This window comes from Mobula hypostoma, chromosome 3, assembly GCF_963921235.1.
Source record: "Mobula hypostoma chromosome 3, sMobHyp1.1, whole genome shotgun sequence".
Lineage (NCBI taxonomy): Eukaryota > Metazoa > Chordata > Chondrichthyes > Myliobatiformes > Myliobatidae > Mobula > Mobula hypostoma.
The window spans coordinates 166,151,545-166,170,102 of record NC_086099.1 but is presented as its reverse complement, the minus strand read 5'-3'; the positions used below and the strand labels follow the sequence as shown (position 1 = coordinate 166,170,102).

Here is an 18,558-nt window from a genome sequence, read left to right as displayed (position 1 = left end):
TGAAGCGGAGTTGAAGTGGGTGGCAACCGGGAGATCCTGTCTGTTGTGATGCATGGAGCGGAGGTGCTCGACGAAGCGGTCCCCCAATCTGTGTCGGGTTTCACCGATGTAGAGGAGGCCACACCAGGAGCACCGGATGCAATAGATGACCCCAACAGACTCACAAGTGAAGTGTTGCCTCACCTGGAAGGACTGTTTGGGGCCCTGAATGGTGGCAAGAGAGGAGGTGCAGCAGTTACGTTTACAGGGATAAGTGCCGGTTGGGAGATCAGTGGGGAGGGACGTGTGGACCAGGGAGTCGCGGAGGGAACGATCCCTGCGGAAGGCACAGAGTGGTGGAGAGGGAAAGATGTGTTTAGTGGTGGGGTCCTGTTGAAGGTGGTGGAAGTTGCGGAGGATAATGTACTGGATCCGGAGGCTGGTGGGGTGGTCGGTGAGGACAAGGGGAACTCTGTCCCTGTTGTGGTGACAGGAGGATGGAGTGAGGGCCGAAGTGCGGGAAATGGAGTAGAAGCGGGTGAGGGCATCATTGATATTGGCAAAAGGGAAACCATGATCCTTAAAGAAAGAGGACATTTGAGATGTCCTGGATGGCAGATAAGCCAGAAATGATGCCATCAAAACTGTCCTTCGTTAAACGAGGAGGAACTACATTTGCTTTGCTACGCATCATTCTTCTTTAATAAACTGAGGTTTACTATTTCAGTTTCCAAAGCAAAGCAATACCAGTAGCATTCAGGAAAATTTAATGTTCGTTCTGGTCACATCAGACTGCACTACCCTCCTCTCAAAGGGTGCCCCAATGGGTCACCCCGTTGTCTAGTTCTTCCTATAGTTAGGTGACCAGAACTGTACACAATACTCCAAATTTGGCCTCAACAATGTCTTAGACAACCTCCCCATAACATCTCAACTCCTGTACTCAATACTTTGATTTATGAATGCCAGGATGCCAAAAGCCGCCTTTACAACCCTGTCTTTCTGTGACGCCACTTTCAGGCAATTATGTATCTGAACTCCCAGATCTCTTTGTTCCTCCGCATTCTTCAGTGCCCTACCATTTACTGTGCATGTCCTACCTTGATTTGTCCTTCCAAAATGCAACACCTCACACTTGTCAAAGATTTTAGACCATTCTGGATTTGGAAAATATTAAATACTGAGTGCTTGAGGGGTGGTCAAGACAGAAACCCTTATTGATTGCGCTGATGCCTCCACTTAGACTTTTCATTCACTGTGTCCCCCCCCTCCATTTGAAATACTGTTTCAAGCTAGTTTTAATTATAGACCCAGTCAAAAAGGAGTAATTGAATTACATCATGTTTTGATATTTACATTAGAATTGTTCTCAGTGTACTCTACCTGATTAGGCTGGCTCTGATAGATGGTCAGAGTGCAGTGTTGTGTTATGAGGTTGCTCAAATTCAGTTACACATTTACAGAACCACAGCTAATTACATGTACTAAATCTGCAAGTTAACCTTACACATACAAGCTAGAGTATAATCCTTCAGCCAATAGTCACAATTCTGCACAAAATAATTAGTGTTACACAGTTAAAATCAGAAGGCTTAAACAAAGCTTTTCTTTTCTCCTTGGAGCAATGGAGGATGAGAGGTGACCTGATAGAGGTGTACAAGGTAATGAGCGGCATTGATCATGTGGATAGTCAGAGGCTTTTTCCCAGGGTTAAAATGGTTAGCTCGAGAGGGCATAGTTTTACGGTGCTTGGAAGTAGGTACAGAGGAGATGTCAGGGGTAAGTTTTTTTACGCAGAGAGTGGTGAGTGCCTGGAATGGGCTGCCGGTGGAGGCGGAAATGATAGGGTCTTTTAAGAGACTCCTGGATGGATATATGGAGCTTAGAAAAATAGAGGACTATGGGCAAGCCTAGGTAATTCTAAGGTAAGGATATGTTCAGCACAATTTTGTGGGCAGAAGGGCCTGTATTGTGCTATAGGTTTTCTATATTTCTATGTTTTATTTAAATAATGTAGACTTAATGCATTTTTAAATGTTTTGTTTTACTATTTATGATCCAGCATCATGTTTTATTTCATATCTTCATACATTTTCATGTCCACTGCCTTTTAAATCTGTGAAGGACAATACTGTTTTTACCCCAATCCCATTCCAAACATTGAAGCAAATATTCTGCAAGTTTTCTGAAAGGTGGCAACAGCCTGAGGGCAACATTGTTTATTGGTTCTTCTCAAGCCTGCAGTGTCAATAATTTCTGCAGGCAGCTTTCATACCCTTTCATAGGTTGGAGTTGAATTATGCTAACCGGTATCCGTGAGCATCATGACATAGTTCAGTGAAGGTAATATTGTTAGCCCTTTGCTTCACAAAAAGGAACTTGAAATCTTCTTTATGCCTCGTATAGTTACTTGGATATAGTCCATTCTGATGCTGGATGAGATGTGTATAATTATACTAGTTTTAATCATACTTGTTTTGCAGTCAGGTGTGCTTAGTTCATTTGGTACAGATTACTTTTATGCAAAGTAAGGAAATTTGGATTCCTTTCTGTCCGTTAATGGACATCAAGTCTTGTAATTTTTCTCCATTTCAAGCCAGTTGCTTCAGGTAGAGCCTTGCAGTTTTCCCTTTCATAATCCTATTCCCACCCATGGAATTTCTTATTCAGAGTGTTAGCCTGATTCTTTTTTTTATTTTTGATCTGTCTGCATGGAATAAGTATGGAACCCTCATGGTTTTATTGAAAAAGCAACCAAAGCCCCATGAGGACAAATTATGAAAGTGACACCCATTAAGATGGTAATTTGTGGGCTGACATTTGTAAATGGAAAAGCAATCAGATTTTTTTTACATTGCTCTTCTGCCAGATGTGCATTGTCTCCAGTGCAGTTCACGGTTAAGTATTATTGATAATGAGGGGTGAGTCATTATTGCTTTTCAGATCTTGTCTACAGCGCAGGATCAAAACGGGGAAAAGGCACAGGAAGCACAAAAGTTGGTAAAGTTTTGATATGATCATCTCGTGGCACACATTTTACTTTTGTGCAAATTTTGGGAATATCTAATTTTAGCAAAGTAGTACGCTTTACTTCTAGACCTGAAGGAAAACATGTTGTTTTTGATCATTTAAATGTCATTTCTGCCAAAAGTAATTTTTTAAATTCCTGCAAGGTGATAGTACCTTACATTACACTTTTTTTCAAGTGAAATCCAGGAGCTGATTGGCTAATTCTTGTCATGCTGTAATGATTCTATCATACTACTCAATATTTGTAAACAGAACCTTTATCTTTGAAAACCAATAGTCACTTTTATCGAAATAAAATACTAAAAAGCAGATACCTTTTTCCGGCAGCAACCACAGTCTGGCACTGAAGCCAGTGTTTTGAAGGTTGATGTGTGTAGCTGAGGAAGACTTCAGTGTAAACTTGCTGAGTTTGCCAAGACTGTTGTCTTGGGAAACTTTGAATAAAATGTGTCTTCCCTGGGGACTGATGAACAGACACATCAGATTTGCGTTGTTTTTATAGACTTCAAGAGACATGCTTTGAGAACTGGCAGTACAGTTTAAATATCCTTATGCAACAGCTTTTGGAGACATTTAGTATTGACATGCTGATTTTCATCTAGTTGTGAATAATATGCATACTTCTTGCAACAATCAGAAGTACGTAACTGCAAAAAAACAAAAATGAAATGTGACTAAAATTACTTCTACTCTACTTCTTATTCTTGAAAATCTGCTTTCCATTATTAACACAACATTGTAAAATGAAACACCATAACTCTTTTTAAACTGAACAATCTATCCACAGCCTTAAATGTGTTCCTGTTAAATTGCCATGGTTATTAATGTTTTGAGTTTTAGATTTTAAAAGATTTCGGTTCTGAAATTCCTATCCCATATGTTGTGGAAGCTCCCAAAATATTTTCCATAATTCGCAGAAATTATTTTAAAAATTTTCCAAGTCTCATCTTCCCATATCTCAATTCTTAGTTAATGAATCAAGATGGAAGACAAGTACATTTTTTGAAAGTAAGATTAAAGCCAAATGACTAGATGCATTAAATATTTAAAAGAAGTCTGTCTTCCAGGGATAAGCTCCAGGTAAAACTGAAGTGCAGAGCTCCAAGGGTATCTCTCCTTGCCATTTTCCTGGCTAATGAACGAGAGCATTCGAAATCTGCTGAGGTTCAAATCTGTGGTGTTCAAGACCGGTGATCCAGAACCCTATAAGAAGTCCAGGTGTGATCTACAGAAGGCCATTATGAATGAGAGAGAGAAGGCAATTCTATTTGAAGTTGTACACAAATTCACCTGCTATGGCAGCGTGAAACCAAACAGCAAAAATGGCAGTGATGCTTTACTCAGTGCCCTTATCATGCTTCCGTTGAAAGGCAAAATAGCACTATGCCTATACAAATCTTCACAGCATCTGGCAACCCTATAACCTCTGTCCCAGAGGTTGATTTCAGAACGTCCTTCAGGAAGATGAACCTTAACAAGACCTCAGGCCCTGATGATGTGCTCAAGGACATCTTCAATCACTCACTGCTGCATTTGGAAGTTCCCAGCTGCTTCAAGAGAGTATCAGTCATACTGGTGCCTACAAAGAGCAGAGTGAACTGCCTCAATGAATATTGCTCAGGAGCTACTACTGTAATGAAGTGTGTTGAGAGGTTAGTCAGAGCTAGAAATAGCTCACACCTGAGCAACGGTCTGGACCTGCAGCAATTTGCCTACTGCCACAACAGATCTACAGTGGACATAATCTCTCTGACTCTCTATCCTGCTTTGAAGTACCTAGGCAACAGCAAAACACTTTTCATGCTGTTGTTTATTGATTGCAGTTTGAAGTTCAACACTCATCCCCCCCCCCCCCCCGCTCTCAGTGCTAATCAACAAGCTAATCAACAAGCTTCAAAACCTTGGCCTCTGTACCTCCCTTTGCAACTGGATCCTCGACTTCCTTATTGGGAAACCACAATCAGTGTGGATCAATAATAACATCTCTTCCTCACTGGTAGTCAATGCAGGCGCACATCAAGAATGCATGCTTAGCCCACTGTTCTGCTGTGTCTACACTCCAGTTGTTGCTAGGCAGAATTTCAGATGTGAAGAGGAGGCCTACAGGAATGAGATAGATTGTTTGGTTGAGTGGTGTCACAACCACAACTTCTCACTCAACGTAACAGCATGAAGAAATTGATTGTGGACTTCAAGAAGGAGTTGTTGGGAGATCAGAGATACAGGGGTTACTGGTGGAAAGTCTCTTAAGTGCTCATCCAAACGCTACTTAAACGCTGCCAGTGTCTCTGCTTCAACTGCTCACTCCAGCAATGTATTCAGCTACTCACTGCTCTTTAGGTGAAGGGTCCTCCTTGCATACAATCTAAGTCACTTCCCCTTACTGTAAGCTTGTGTCCTTTTGATTCACTTACCTTTGATTTGGGGAAATTTTTCCTGCAGTTTGTATCTATCAATTTTATATACTTCAGTCTTTTGCCCTCTTGCCTTTATTCAGTCTCTCCTCATACATGAAATGCTCTGTCCTAGGGAAATGTTAATTATAAACATTTTTGATTGGGATGCCAGATTGTGATTATAATCAAGTATGATTATTGATGTACAATTATTTATGGAGATGATCTGATTTTGCAGCAGTCTGACATTATAGTAGTTACATGATATTGATAAAAGATTACTTATGTGACTGGAAAGTTAAACCCTTTAAGGTATATAGTAATATTTAAAACAGGTTTAAAATGAAATACAAGTAATCTCTGGGTTGTATATGAGTTCCGTTCCTGAGAACTGTCTGTAAACATACTTTTCTGTAATCCTGTAAACAACAATTTCAATGATTGCCGATCAGCATGAGGTTTATTTAGTCTTCCTCTCAATAGTTAATATGAAACTGAATTAGAATGCCACACACCCAGTGGCTAGTTTTGAATGCCTTAGGTTATTAATTGGTTTATTATATTGTTAGTATTTACACAGTTTGTTCTCTTTTTCACACTGATTATCTTCCCTGTTGGTGAGATCTTTCATTGATTCTTTTACGGTTATTGGATTTATAGAGTATGCCCACAAGAAAATGATTTTCTGGGCTGTATGTGGTGACATGTATACTTTGATAATACATTTAGTTTGAACTTTGAACATTGATAAAGTATTTTACAAGTGTCACTAGAAGAGATTGCCATGTCAGTTTCCAAAGCAAATCACTGAAGTGATCTCTTGCTCTGAACTGGCATCTGCATTCTCAAAGACAATGGTGTTGGTTTGATTATTGTGGGGGGATGTGCATAATTTTTTTAATTGAAAATTAGTTATCATTAAATTAACTGGCTGCAATCTCTATCCGTAATTGCTAAAGATGTTTGCATTTCTGTAACTAATCTTTTATCTTGGAAAAATTATTTTAAAAATTATGGGGGAATTTGGAAAGCTGTAGTCCCCCAAGTCAGATCCTGTCAGCAATATGCCACAGGGATCGTTTCTAGGAATTTTGCTGTTTTGTTATACAGTTTAATGATTTAGTTCAAAGTCCAAAGTAAATTTATTATCTAAATACATATATGTCCCCATGTACAACCCTGAGATTTGTACTCAATAAATCTGTAATAGAATAATAACCATAAAAGAATATATGAAAGACTGCACTGACTTGGGCATTCAACCAGTGTACAAAAGACAACAAACTGTGCAAAAACAAAAAGAAAGAAATAATAATAATATGAAAAAAGATATATATAGAAAAAAACGTTATCCTGCTTGGTTTAAGAGCCTGTTGATTGAGGAGTAATAACAGTTCCTGAACCAAGTGATGTGAACCCTGAGGCTTCTGTGCCTTCTCCTGATGGCAACAGTGGGAAGAGAGCATGTCCTGGGTCATCCATCATATCCCTGATGATGGCTGCTGCTTTCCTGTGACAACACTTTGTGTAGATGTGCTCAATGGTGGGGACGACCATGGTTGACTGGTTCATACCCACTACTTTTCGTAGGATTTTCCGTTCAAGGGCATTGGTGTTTCCATACCAGGCTTTGATGCAGCCACTGAATATAGTCGTCACCACACATCTATAGAAGTTTGTTAAAGTTTTAGATGTCAGGCTGAATCTATGCAAACTCCTAAGGAAGTAGAAGAGCTGCCAGGCATTCTTCTTAATTGCAATTACATGCCGGGCCCAGGACAGGTCCTCCGAATTAAGAACAAAGTTGTTGACCATCTCCAGCTCTGACCCTCCAATGAGGGCTGGCTCATGGGCATCTGGTTTCCACTTTCTGAAGACAATAATCAGCTCCTTGGTCTTGCTGACATTGAGTAAGAGGTTGTTGTTGTGGCACCACTCAGCCAGATTTTCAGTCTCCCTTCTATATGCCGATTCATCACCACCTTTAATTTGATCTACTTAGTGGTGTCATCAGCAAACTTGAATATGGCATTGGCGCTTTGCTTACCGACACAGTCATAAGTGTAAAGTGAGTAGAGCAGGGTGCTAAGTACACAGCCTTGTGGTGCATCTGTACTGATAGAGATTGTGGAGGAGATGTTGTTGGCAATCTGAACTGACTGGGTTCTACAAGTGAGGAAATAGAGGATCTAATTGCACAAGGAGGTATTGAGGCCAAGGTCTTGAAGTCTCAAGACCTTTGGAGGTATGATTAGTAAGCTTGCAGATGGTGTGAAAATTTTTGATGGTAAGGAGGATACTCTTGGGCTGCAGATGATGCTGATATGCTGTTAAGTGGGCAAAACAATAACAGGTGGAAGTAAGTCCTTTGGTGTGAGGTGATGTATTTTTACATTGCGCTTGGTCACTGCTGTCACAACTGTTCACATTTCCATTTGGTATCAACGGAAGTTTTAAAGATGGGCATACTCCCAAAATTTGTAAAAATAATTGTGCTTTTAAATTACATTTTCTTTGGAGTAATTTCATCACTGTTCTGAGTCCATTAAAAACTATTGCGATAAACTAAAGAAACAAGTTAACAGGCTTGTGGCATCCAGATCTGAGAAGGAAGTTGATCTTGTTTATCTATGTGGAACCATTCCTGCTGGGACAAATAGCTGACATCATGTAAGTGATAAAGGCAGATGCATTAGAGACTTTTTATAGGCACATGAATATGAAGAAAATGGACATTATGCAGGCAAAGGGGATTAGTTTAGCTAGCCATTTGATTGCTAGTTTATTTGGTTCAGCAGAACATTGTAGACCGAAGGGCCTGTTCCTGTACTGTTCTAAATTCTGCATCCCCCTTTAAATTTTTAGACAAAATATAGTGCCTTCATCCCTTAGTTGTACTAAATTCGAACGTTCTTTTTAGAGTCGTAGAGTTCATAGTACAGAAGCATGCTTTTCAACCCAACTTGTCCATACCAACCAAGATGCCCATCTAAGCTAGTCCCATTTGCCTATGTTTGGTCTAAATATTATGTATACTGACATGAATCTTCCCTAACCATGTACCTGCCCAACTGTTTTCTTAAAATGTTGTTATTGTACCTGCTTCTACCACTTCCTCTGGCAGTCCATTCAGAGGCAGTTCACCATTTGCATGAAGTTATAAAAAGGGTCCTTTTTAAAACTTTCCCCTCTCATGTTAAACCTCTGCCCTCTAGCTTTTTAATTTCATTTCCATGAGAAAAAGGAGTATCCTGTAATCTTGCTACTTATGGATTAGGTTATGAGTGATGGGAGCATAATTGAAACAATGAGATATTTCCCAACCTGAGAACATCAAGATGAAAATTACCAAGTGAATCAAATATAAAAATGCCAGCAGAGTGAGTATCTGGCAGTGAAAATAATGCAATCAATAAATATGTGCTTGCAAGCTATAGAATATTCTCTGTTTTTTGGATTATGTCAATGAAGGCTACTCTGAACCAGCTATCAAGAATTATGGATCTTGCTTGAAGAGTGCTGAAGTATAAAATGCTGAATATTTGCAGGAAATGAAACTTTGACCAGCTTTTTTTGCCGCAGCAGATATAGCTTTAAGAGTATACTGGGAGGTTTGTTCTGGCATTCACACAGTGGGATATGTTAACTGTTTCAAATTAAGCTTCTAGTTAGTCAGATTCCTTCATGATTGTGCTTCCATGCTGATACAAAAAAAGCTTATTTTTGGAACAAAAAAAAAACACAGTACTTAAATTGTGGGGTCCACCCTGCAGCAGTATTAGTCAGCAGCACTAATGAACTAGTTTTCCCATATAGCTTTGAATGAAACTGTTAACTTGTAGCCTTCCTGCAATAAAGCTGCTTTAGCGTCAGACTAATCATTATTCACAGCTCTGGCATGCACAGTTGAAGTTGCAAGGGCATACAGAAGGAAGTATGCTAGAAGAAACTACCAGAATTCTGCTACTGTTCCATTTAGCATTAGTGAACGTAGGACTGAAGTGTTGGTTACGCTATGGGTGTCCACTGACTACTTTTTAATACCATTGACATGAAGAAGCAAGAATTGATCTTTAAGGACAGAATTGATCAGTACTGGATTATAAACTTGAATTGACAGACTTATGGGCTAAGCTTGTCTTGAAGCACGTTGGAAAATAGACGGCAGTGGTATTTTTTTCTTCATTGTAATCGTGGTATTAAAGATTTACAGCTTTTTTTCATCCTGTGATCCAAAGAAAGCAGTTAAGTGCCTTTTGAAATCTATGTTTATAATTTTTTTCCCTACTTGCTTTTTATGCATTGAAGGACAGTAGCTTGCATATTTTCAGCTCATTGAATTTCCCTTTGGAGTTCCTGCAGTGCCAAGCTGCAGGATAAAACTGACTGCTCAGCATAGCTCCATTGCTGGCAGAGTTGTCATAATATTCCGTTTCTGGGTCGCGCTTGTACACCATCTCTGACTTTCTTCTTTTTCTTTCTCTATCACTTGCATTCTTAAAATCTGCTTGCATTTGTGTGCTCCCTCGCTCTCTCCATCTTTTTCCTTCTCTCTGTTTCTCTTTCTCTCTCTCTGTCTCTCACACCAACATATATATACGTTTTCTTATTGCTTGTACAGGTGTGACATTGGCCTGCAGCAGCTTCTAGGCACTGCTTTAGCCAGCAAAATCAATAATAATTTGGGCCTGCAATTTGTGACAGGTACTGATTTTCTCTGTTTTTAAACTACATGATTTGCCTACTTTTGTATTTAAGGAATGATGTTATGTCACCCATAACAACAACAATACTACATTAAGAATACGCTCTCAAATAAGGAACTACTTCAGTAATTCCGGTACTTGTGTTGGCTTGTGGACTGTATTAACACCGGAACTACTTCTGCAAACAGTATGTGAATGGGACTGCCATATAATCTCCAGCATAGAGGATTGCATTGAATAACAAAATAGAATCAGTGTGCTGTCTGCAAACAAAATTTATAATATTAGGGCGTAAACAGGATATCAGATGAGCCGTGTGTGCATAGTTGTTCTGGAGGAGGTGGACGATGATTTTCCCATCGTTGCTTCTAAAAAACTTCAGGAAAAGTACAAGGATGTATCACTACCCATGTCAAAGTCATTTTCACTTGAAGATGAAAGGGTGAGAAAAATTTAGCTTGTTTTAACCTATCTGCATAATTCCTGCATCAATTTCAGTACAGTAGTATATGCATGTCCAAGTTTAATCTGATATCTTGATGCACTTTCGAAGGAAATATTCAAAAGTATAAACATTTATATCTTTAAAAGTTTGGATTGAAGGTAATAAGCTGGATCTATTTCTAATTGATAGTTTGTGCATACTTTAGAAAAACTTTGCATTGTATATTACATATCATTACCATTTCTAATCAACAGCCATGTAATTCATGTATGTCCTCTATTTCTAATCACTTAATGGTGTCACAGGCAGATGATTAGTTATTTTTGTACGTGTACAATTTTTAAAAGTTTTTTTCAATATTGCAGCCACCACTGGTTCAAGCTATTTTCAATGGAGACCCAGATGAAGTTCGCAGCTTAATTTTCAAAAAAGAGGATGTCAATGTGCAGGTAAGAGATGATCAGCTTCAAGTATACAAGGTATACAAGATATTAAGAGGAATTGAGACTACCAGACAGGTATATGGAGGAATTTAAGGTGGGGGGGGGGTTATATGTGGGCCGAAGGGCTTGTACTGTGCTGTACTATTCTATTTTCTATGTTTTAAGTACTGTTTTGGTGATATATATTATATATAAAACATACATAGACACACAATTCCGGTTAATTGGGCCATAGGTTAAACAGGGCACTTGCTTATTTGGGACAACTCTTTTTTTTAAAAAAAAACAAATTGAGAAAATAACCAGCATTCCTTCCATTTATTTGGGACGCTATGCCACTTAATAGGGACAAGGGAATTGCCAAACATTTTAACTAGCATCAGTCTCATGCACTTGTGTGGCTGTTAGACACTACACCATGCTTAGAGTGAACAGTTTTTAAATAGATGGATACTTTATATTGATCACAAAGGAAATTACAGTGTCATAGTAGCCCTATAAGTGCACAGATATACAAATATTAGAAGAGAAGTAAGATAGAATAAAAATAAGTTGCCTTGTAAATCTTGTACATCTTATTTTTAAGTCAAAGATTACAAGATCTCTTCCCCGGCTACAGGTTGACTCATTATAGAGCCTGATGGCCAAGGGTAAGAATGACCTCATATAGCACTCTTTGGAGCAGCGCAGTTGTCTTTGTCTTAAATAGCATTTGTTGTGTGTTTGTACTTAAAAAAAATAGTTGGTGAGAAATAGCAGAAAGACAATTCAAAACTGTTTTGCTCACTGTGATTTGAGTGAGAAATGCCAGAAAAGGCCCTGAGTGAAAATGAAACGATTTCACTACTTCAACAAGTTAGGAGCTACAAAGAATTTGAAGGTATCAGCAATCATCTTGAATGTTACAATGAAAATGAATATTTGGAGGATGCAGTCAAGAAAGCATTGTATGAAGGCTGTCTATTGTCTGCACTAGGTGTCTGCAGTGACTTAGTTCACTTACTGTCAATCAGAAGAACATGGCGTTGTACAATTTTTGAATTCCTCCATCAATAACTATTCGGAACTAATACACATTTTTATAGTACTGTAGTGTTCTTATTTCTTCTGTATTTAATATAAGTACATAATTTGTTGCTCAGTAAAATGGTAGTTTGTCTATTTTATACTTTATACCTTTTTAACTATTTCTATCAAACCTCAGCTATTTAGTGTGGCTGCTTAATTAGGCCAGAATGTAACTGGAATCCACTGCATATTGAAATTCTCACTTTCTCCATTATTTCAGTATATGCAGTTGGCCTAATCCTTAAGGTTGTTTACTGAATGTTGTTGATTCCTTAGGCAATTTGTGATCTTGATCAAATGTGGTGAGGCACGTTATTTTCCTCCCTGAGTTCCGCCTGTCTCTTGCCAGATAATGGATGTTGGTTACATAAGGTTGCTCTTGAGGACCTTGGTATTGCTTGATAAAGGATTCCTGAACTCCTAATTATTAAGGTTTACTACAATAAGCCCAGTAAATGAAAACACGGTCATGATGTCTTAAATTACCTATTTAGTGCCATTAGAATTCTGATTTTTATCATGGAAGGCCATAGCATTAGGAGATTTTATGTCATATTGTGTATTGTGTTATATTTTGAAAAATGCATTGAGAAATTCAAAATAAATCAACTGAGGGCCATTTGAGAACTAAACTTGCCTTGTTCAATCTGTTGTTGAACTTTGTGTTGAGACTAGTTGCTTGATTTTTGTCAGACTCCAGTGATTTGACTTGGAGTGTGTGTGAAGGAACATTTTTTTATATGAATGTTTACTAAAAATAGATGTTTATTGCATCGATTGCATCTATTTGCTCAGCCATGAGGATGATTATAGACAGTAGATAATAGGTGCAGGAGTGGGCCATTCAGCCCTTTGAGCCAGCACCACCATTCATTGTGATCATGGCTGATCATCCACAATCAGTACCCTTTTCCTGTCTTCTCCCCATATCCTTTCACTCCGCTATCTTTAAGAGCTCTATCTAACTCTTTTTCGAAAGAATTCAGAGAATTGGCCTCCACTGCCTTCTGAGTAAGAGCATTCCACAGAACCACAACTCTCTGTGTGAAGAAGTTTTTCCTCAACTCTATTCTAAATTGTCTACCCCTTATTCTTAAATTATGACTCAGAATTATTCTGCGTGCTTGGTTGTAACTAATGTTTTGTGTTCTGGCAATAGTATCTTTTATTACAAGTAGTGGAACATTATATTTAAAATCCATACTGTTTTTAGTGTATTTGTGCTGTAAACAATTCTTCCAGTTCTTTGTTTTCATGTGTAGATCAGCATAAAGCAAAATGGTATGGAAAAGTTGATGAGACAAAAAACCCTCTTAAATCCTTATGATCCATATCCCAGAGTTTGGAAAGGGGTTGCTGTTAGAGATGGTGAACCCTGGAAAATTCTATAGATTTGGAATTGTCCTTGTGGAATAACATAGCAAATGTGACCCCACACTTTAAGAAAGGGAGGAGAGAAAAACAGAGAGCTACAACTTTAAAACAGTTAAGGCCGCTTTTGACATTTTAGGTTGAAGATTCTTTACGAGATCTATTCAATGTTCAAAAAGTTCACAGTAAAATTATTATTAAAGTACATGTATGTTAACAAATACTACCTTGAGATTCATTTTCTTGCAGGCATTTACAGGAACAAGAATACAACATAATTTATGAAAAACTATACGTAAACAGATAAAAACTGACAATGTGCAAAAGAAGACAAACTGTAGAAGTAAAATATAATATTGAGAACATGAATTTTAGAATCCTTGAAAGTGAGTCTATAGGTCGTAGAATCAGTTAAGAGTTGTGGTGAGTGAAATTTTCCATGCTGCTTCAGAAGCCTGATAGTTGCAGAGTAATAACTGTTCCTGAATCTGGTAGTGTGGGATCAAAGACTTCTGTGCCTCCTGTCCGATAGTAGTAGCAAGAAGAGAGTGTGACTTGGATGGTGGGAGTCTTTGTTGAATACTGCTTTCTTGTGACAGCACACCATGCAAATATACTAATGGCGGGGAGGGCTTTGCATATGACGCAGTGTGCTGTATCCACAATTTTGTGTAGTTTCTAGACTTTGGTGTTTCTATGCCAAGTTGTGATGTAACCAGTTAAAATACTCTCCACTGAGCACCTATAGAAGTTTGTCAAGGTTTTTGGTGATATGCCGAATCTCTGTAAACTTAATCAGTAAAGGTTCTGTCATGTCTTCTTTGTGATAACTTCCAATATCATAACAATGGAACTTAAAGCTATTGACCTTCTCAATCTCTGATCTTGTAAAGAGGTCTACCTCATGGGCCTCCAGCTGTGGAGGAGGTGTTGCTAATCCATGCTAACTGAGGTCTGCAAGTGAAGAAATCGAGGGTCCAGTTGCACAGGGAAGTACCAAAGCCCAGGTCTTGGAGCTTAATAATGAGGTTTGAGGGGATGATGGTGTTAAATGCTCAGGTGTTGTCAATGAAGAGCATCCTGACGTATGTTTCTTCATCGTCCAGGTGTTCCAGAGCTGAGTGAAGGGCCAATGCAATGGCATATGCTGTTGACCTATTAGCCTCGTGTCATTAGTTGAAAAAATGCTGGAATCTATAAGAAATGATCTCGTAACAAAATACAAGGGTTGGGCAGAATCAACACAGATTTCTGAAAGCAATATTTTTGATTAATCTATTAAAATTCTTTGAAGATTTTTTGATAGATGATTGGAAGAAAGTGGATATGGTGTATTTGGATTTTTTAGATGGCTATTGATGGATGTTGGGCAACAAGATTAGATCATGTTAGGGATTATATGCTGGCATGAATTGAGAATTGGTAATGGACAGAAAGCAAAAATGAAAATAAATGGATTTCTGAGGTTGCCAGGCCGTGACTGATGGGACAGCATACGGTTTAGTGCTTGGGTCACAGCTATCCATGATCTATATTAATAAGTGAGATGAAGACTACACATCATATTTCTGAGTTTGATGTTGATGAACAACTGAATGGGATTATGCATGAGAAGAGGGACATAAAGAGTCTTCAAAAGGATATATATAAAGCTGAGTGAGTGGGGGAAACACAGCAGAGAAAATATTATGAAGGAAAGGAGGGAAATATAAATGAAAACATGAATTTATCCAGCTTTGTGTCCTTTTGGTATTAGTACTATTAATGTGCAAAGTTATCTAGTTATCCTTGTCCTCAAATTACTGGAAGTAGGTGCTGCAGGTGATTAGAAAGGAAGTTAAGATTTGTGTACAGCAATAAAATGTATTTTGTACAAAGAACGGTGGTGTGAACCTGAAGTATCGTGTACAGTATAGGTTTCTTTACTTTAACGAAGGATATACTTGCCAGAGAAAAGAGTATAGTGAGGATCTAATAGACTGCCTTACAAAGATGCAAGTTTTTCGGTACGAGAATTTGCTACTTGGAAGTGTTCCAAGGTGTTATTATATGAGGTCCTAAATGTGGCTTTTAATCTTTTGTTGTTAATCCCATACATCTGTTGTTAGCATGTTACTCCCAGCTCCGTAATGAAACCTGCCTTATCTCATTTGTGGTTGTACCTTCTCCCTTGCTATTGTTACTTTGATTTTGGGTAACTCTCTTATCTCTGAGTGCATATGCCGTGGTTTGAAGTTGCTACAGAGACAAAGCATAAATTTCTTAACTGACATACAAGTAAGAAAGAGGCAACTAAGGTGAATGTGGGGCCTTTAGAGATCAATGCTGGTGATTTAACTATGGCAAACAAAGAAATTGCAGATATGTCAGAAACATTTTACATCAGTCTTTACTGTGGAAGGCATTGTTAATATCATTAGATATCAGATTGGGTAATTAAAAATAGCATGGTAAAATTTAACAATCTAAATTACAAGGAGTAAATAAGGGAAACTCAAAGCTGAAGGAAACAGTCGGCAGTACAATAGATTGCATGCTAGGTTTTATGAAGGAAGTGGCTGCAGTTAAAAATTTCATAACTCACTATACTCTGGGGTGGTACAGGCAGTGAGATTCCTTTTTGAAAGATAGATGCAGGGAACTGGCAGTCTGTTTGGTTTAACAGCTATTATTGACAGGATGCTAGAGTCATTAATCATATTAGGAAAGATAATCATTTATTTGCATTCCTCATCACACATGTGCAGCTCCTCCATGGAGAGAGTTAGCATTATCAATTTTCAGGGAGTGCACATTAACGGACGATCTCACCTGGTCCCTCAACACCATCTCTTCAGTCAAGAGAGCACAGCAGTGTCTCCACTTTCTGAGGAAATTGAGGTGAGCAAACAACCTCCCCCCCCCGCCCCCCCACCACCTCATTTAACTAATTTTTATAGGAGCACCATCTGATCAACTGCATTACCATCTGGTACAGGAATTGTAAGACATTTGACCACAAGACCCTCCAAAGGTTTGTGAGGACTGGAGACTGTTGAGATTGTCAGGGTCTCTCTTCCACCTGTTAGACATATTTATCAGGAGCGCTGTACACACAGGGCCTTTAGCATTGTCAATGATCCCTCCCATCCATACAACAATCTCTTTGACGTCCTATCAACAGGCAGATGGTACCATAGCATTACGACAAGATGTTAGGATGGGAAACAGTTTCTTCCCCCAGGCTGTAAGACTATCGAACTTCCTGTCACCAACCAGGTTTCATCACATGTGCTAGTAGCATTATACCGTTTATTTGCATCATGTATGTATCTTTATTATTTGTTAATTTATTTGTGGTAATATTACTTTATGTGTGTGAATTATATGTACTGTGTGGTGCACTGAGGTCTAGATGAACGTTGTTTTCTTTGGTGGTATACATGTGTACAGTTGAATGACAATAAACTGAACTTGGATAGGATTAAATTTAGTAAACATGGTTTACGGAAAGTTAAATCATATATGACAATTTGCTAGAGTTCAAGTTTAATTGTCATTTGACCATACACATGAATACAGCCAAATGAAACAGTATTTCCTCCGGAGCCAACATTCAAAACACAATACTGACAGTCTCTCATGCCACATATAGCACATATAATTACGATAACAGAAAAACATAGTTACAAAAAAAATGTAGCCCATATCCCTGAGTGTCATGGCCTGTAGATTGATGGTGCATGGATGTTGTTCTGGAGCCACGTTTCTACAAGAATAAGCTTGTTGCAGTTCCTCATCTCATGCAAGTACAGCCACAGAATTCTTTGTGGATGTAATAGAGAGTTAAAAGAGGAAAATCTGGAGATGTGTTGTGTCTAGATTTCTAAAAGGTACTTGACAAGGTGCCACATATGAAGCTGTATAAATTAAAAACCCATATTACTGGTGAAATTGTATTAGCATGGATTGAAAACTATCACATAGAAAACTGTTAGATTAAATGAGTTTAACGCAAACAGGAATTCTGCAGATGCTGGAAATTCAAGCAACATACATCAAAGTTGCTGGTGAACGCAGCAGGCCTGACGAAGGGTCTCGGCCTGAAACGTCGACTGCACCTCTTCTTACAGATGCTGCTTGGCCTGCTGCGTTCACCAGCAACTTTGATGTATGTTGCGTAGATTAAATGAGTCCTTTTCAGACTGGAAGGAGGCAACTGATGGAGTACCAAATGGACTAGTTCTTGGCTGCAACTGTCCACTATTTACATTAATGACCTGGAGGAAGGAAAGACGTAAAATTTCCAAGTTTGATGGTATGAAAATAGGTGGAAGGCATGTAGTGTTAAGGATACTGTGATTCCGCTTTGGGATACAGGTGTTCCCTGCTTTTCAAACATTCGCTTTACGAAACCTCACTGTTACGAAAGACCTACATTAGTACCCTGTTTTCACTAACAGAAGGTGTTTTCACTATTACGAAAAAATCAGCGCGCGATAAAAAATCAGTGCGTGAAAAATTCAGCGTGCGATAAAAGGTAGTGCGCGCCCCGAGCAGCCGCTCTCCCCCGGATTCGGAACAGCATTGCTTTAACACGTTGCGTTGAGCAGCCATTAGCAAGATGAGTTCTAAGGTATTGGAAAAGCCTGAAAGAGCTCGTGAGGGTGTTACACTTAGCGTAAAACTAGACATAATTAAGCATTTCAATCGTGGTGAACGAAGTAAGGACAAAGTGAATTTGGCTTGTGGAAGCTGACGAAGATGATATTGAAGAGGTTTTGGCATCCCATGACCAAGAACTGATAGATGAAGAGCTGATGCAATTGGAAGAGGAAAGGTTAACAATCGAAACCAAATGCAGTAGCGAAAGTGAAGCAACTGCGTGAGATTTTCACTGCAATGACAAAGTATGACTTTAATTTTGAAAGGGTACGTAGGTTTAGGGGATATTTGCAAGATGGTTTGAGTGCTTACAAAGAACTGTATGATAGAAAAATGCACAAGGCTCAGCAGTCAAGCAAGCCTTCCACATCAGCCACAGCAGACGACGAACCTCGACCTTTGACATCGAGACGGGCAGTCATAGGAGAAGATGAGCTGCCTGCCCTGATCAACGATGAGATGACACCCCCGTGTCC

At 38.8% G+C, this 18,558-nt stretch overlaps 1 protein-coding gene across 6 annotated transcripts in view; it reads left to right on the top strand.

Moving 5' to 3' along the window:
* LOC134344374 (serine/threonine-protein phosphatase 6 regulatory ankyrin repeat subunit A) overlaps positions 1 to 18,558 on the top strand; it is a 254,125-nt gene that overhangs the window by 67,610 nt on the left and 167,957 nt on the right. The window contains exons 1-3 of one of the 6 annotated variants that reach the window (XM_063044053.1): positions 5,013 to 5,349; positions 10,164 to 10,553; positions 10,922 to 11,005. In XM_063044053.1, the coding sequence (XP_062900123.1) occupies positions 10,419 to 10,553; positions 10,922 to 11,005 (219 nt within the window). In that variant the 5' untranslated portion in view covers positions 5,013 to 5,349; positions 10,164 to 10,418. Of the gene's footprint in view, positions 1 to 1,478; positions 1,641 to 5,012; positions 5,350 to 7,796; positions 8,076 to 9,070; positions 9,650 to 10,163; positions 10,554 to 10,921; positions 11,006 to 18,558 lie in introns of those variants that run through there. The other 5 variants (XM_063044055.1, XM_063044052.1, XM_063044056.1 and 2 more) reach the window with 5 other exon arrangements.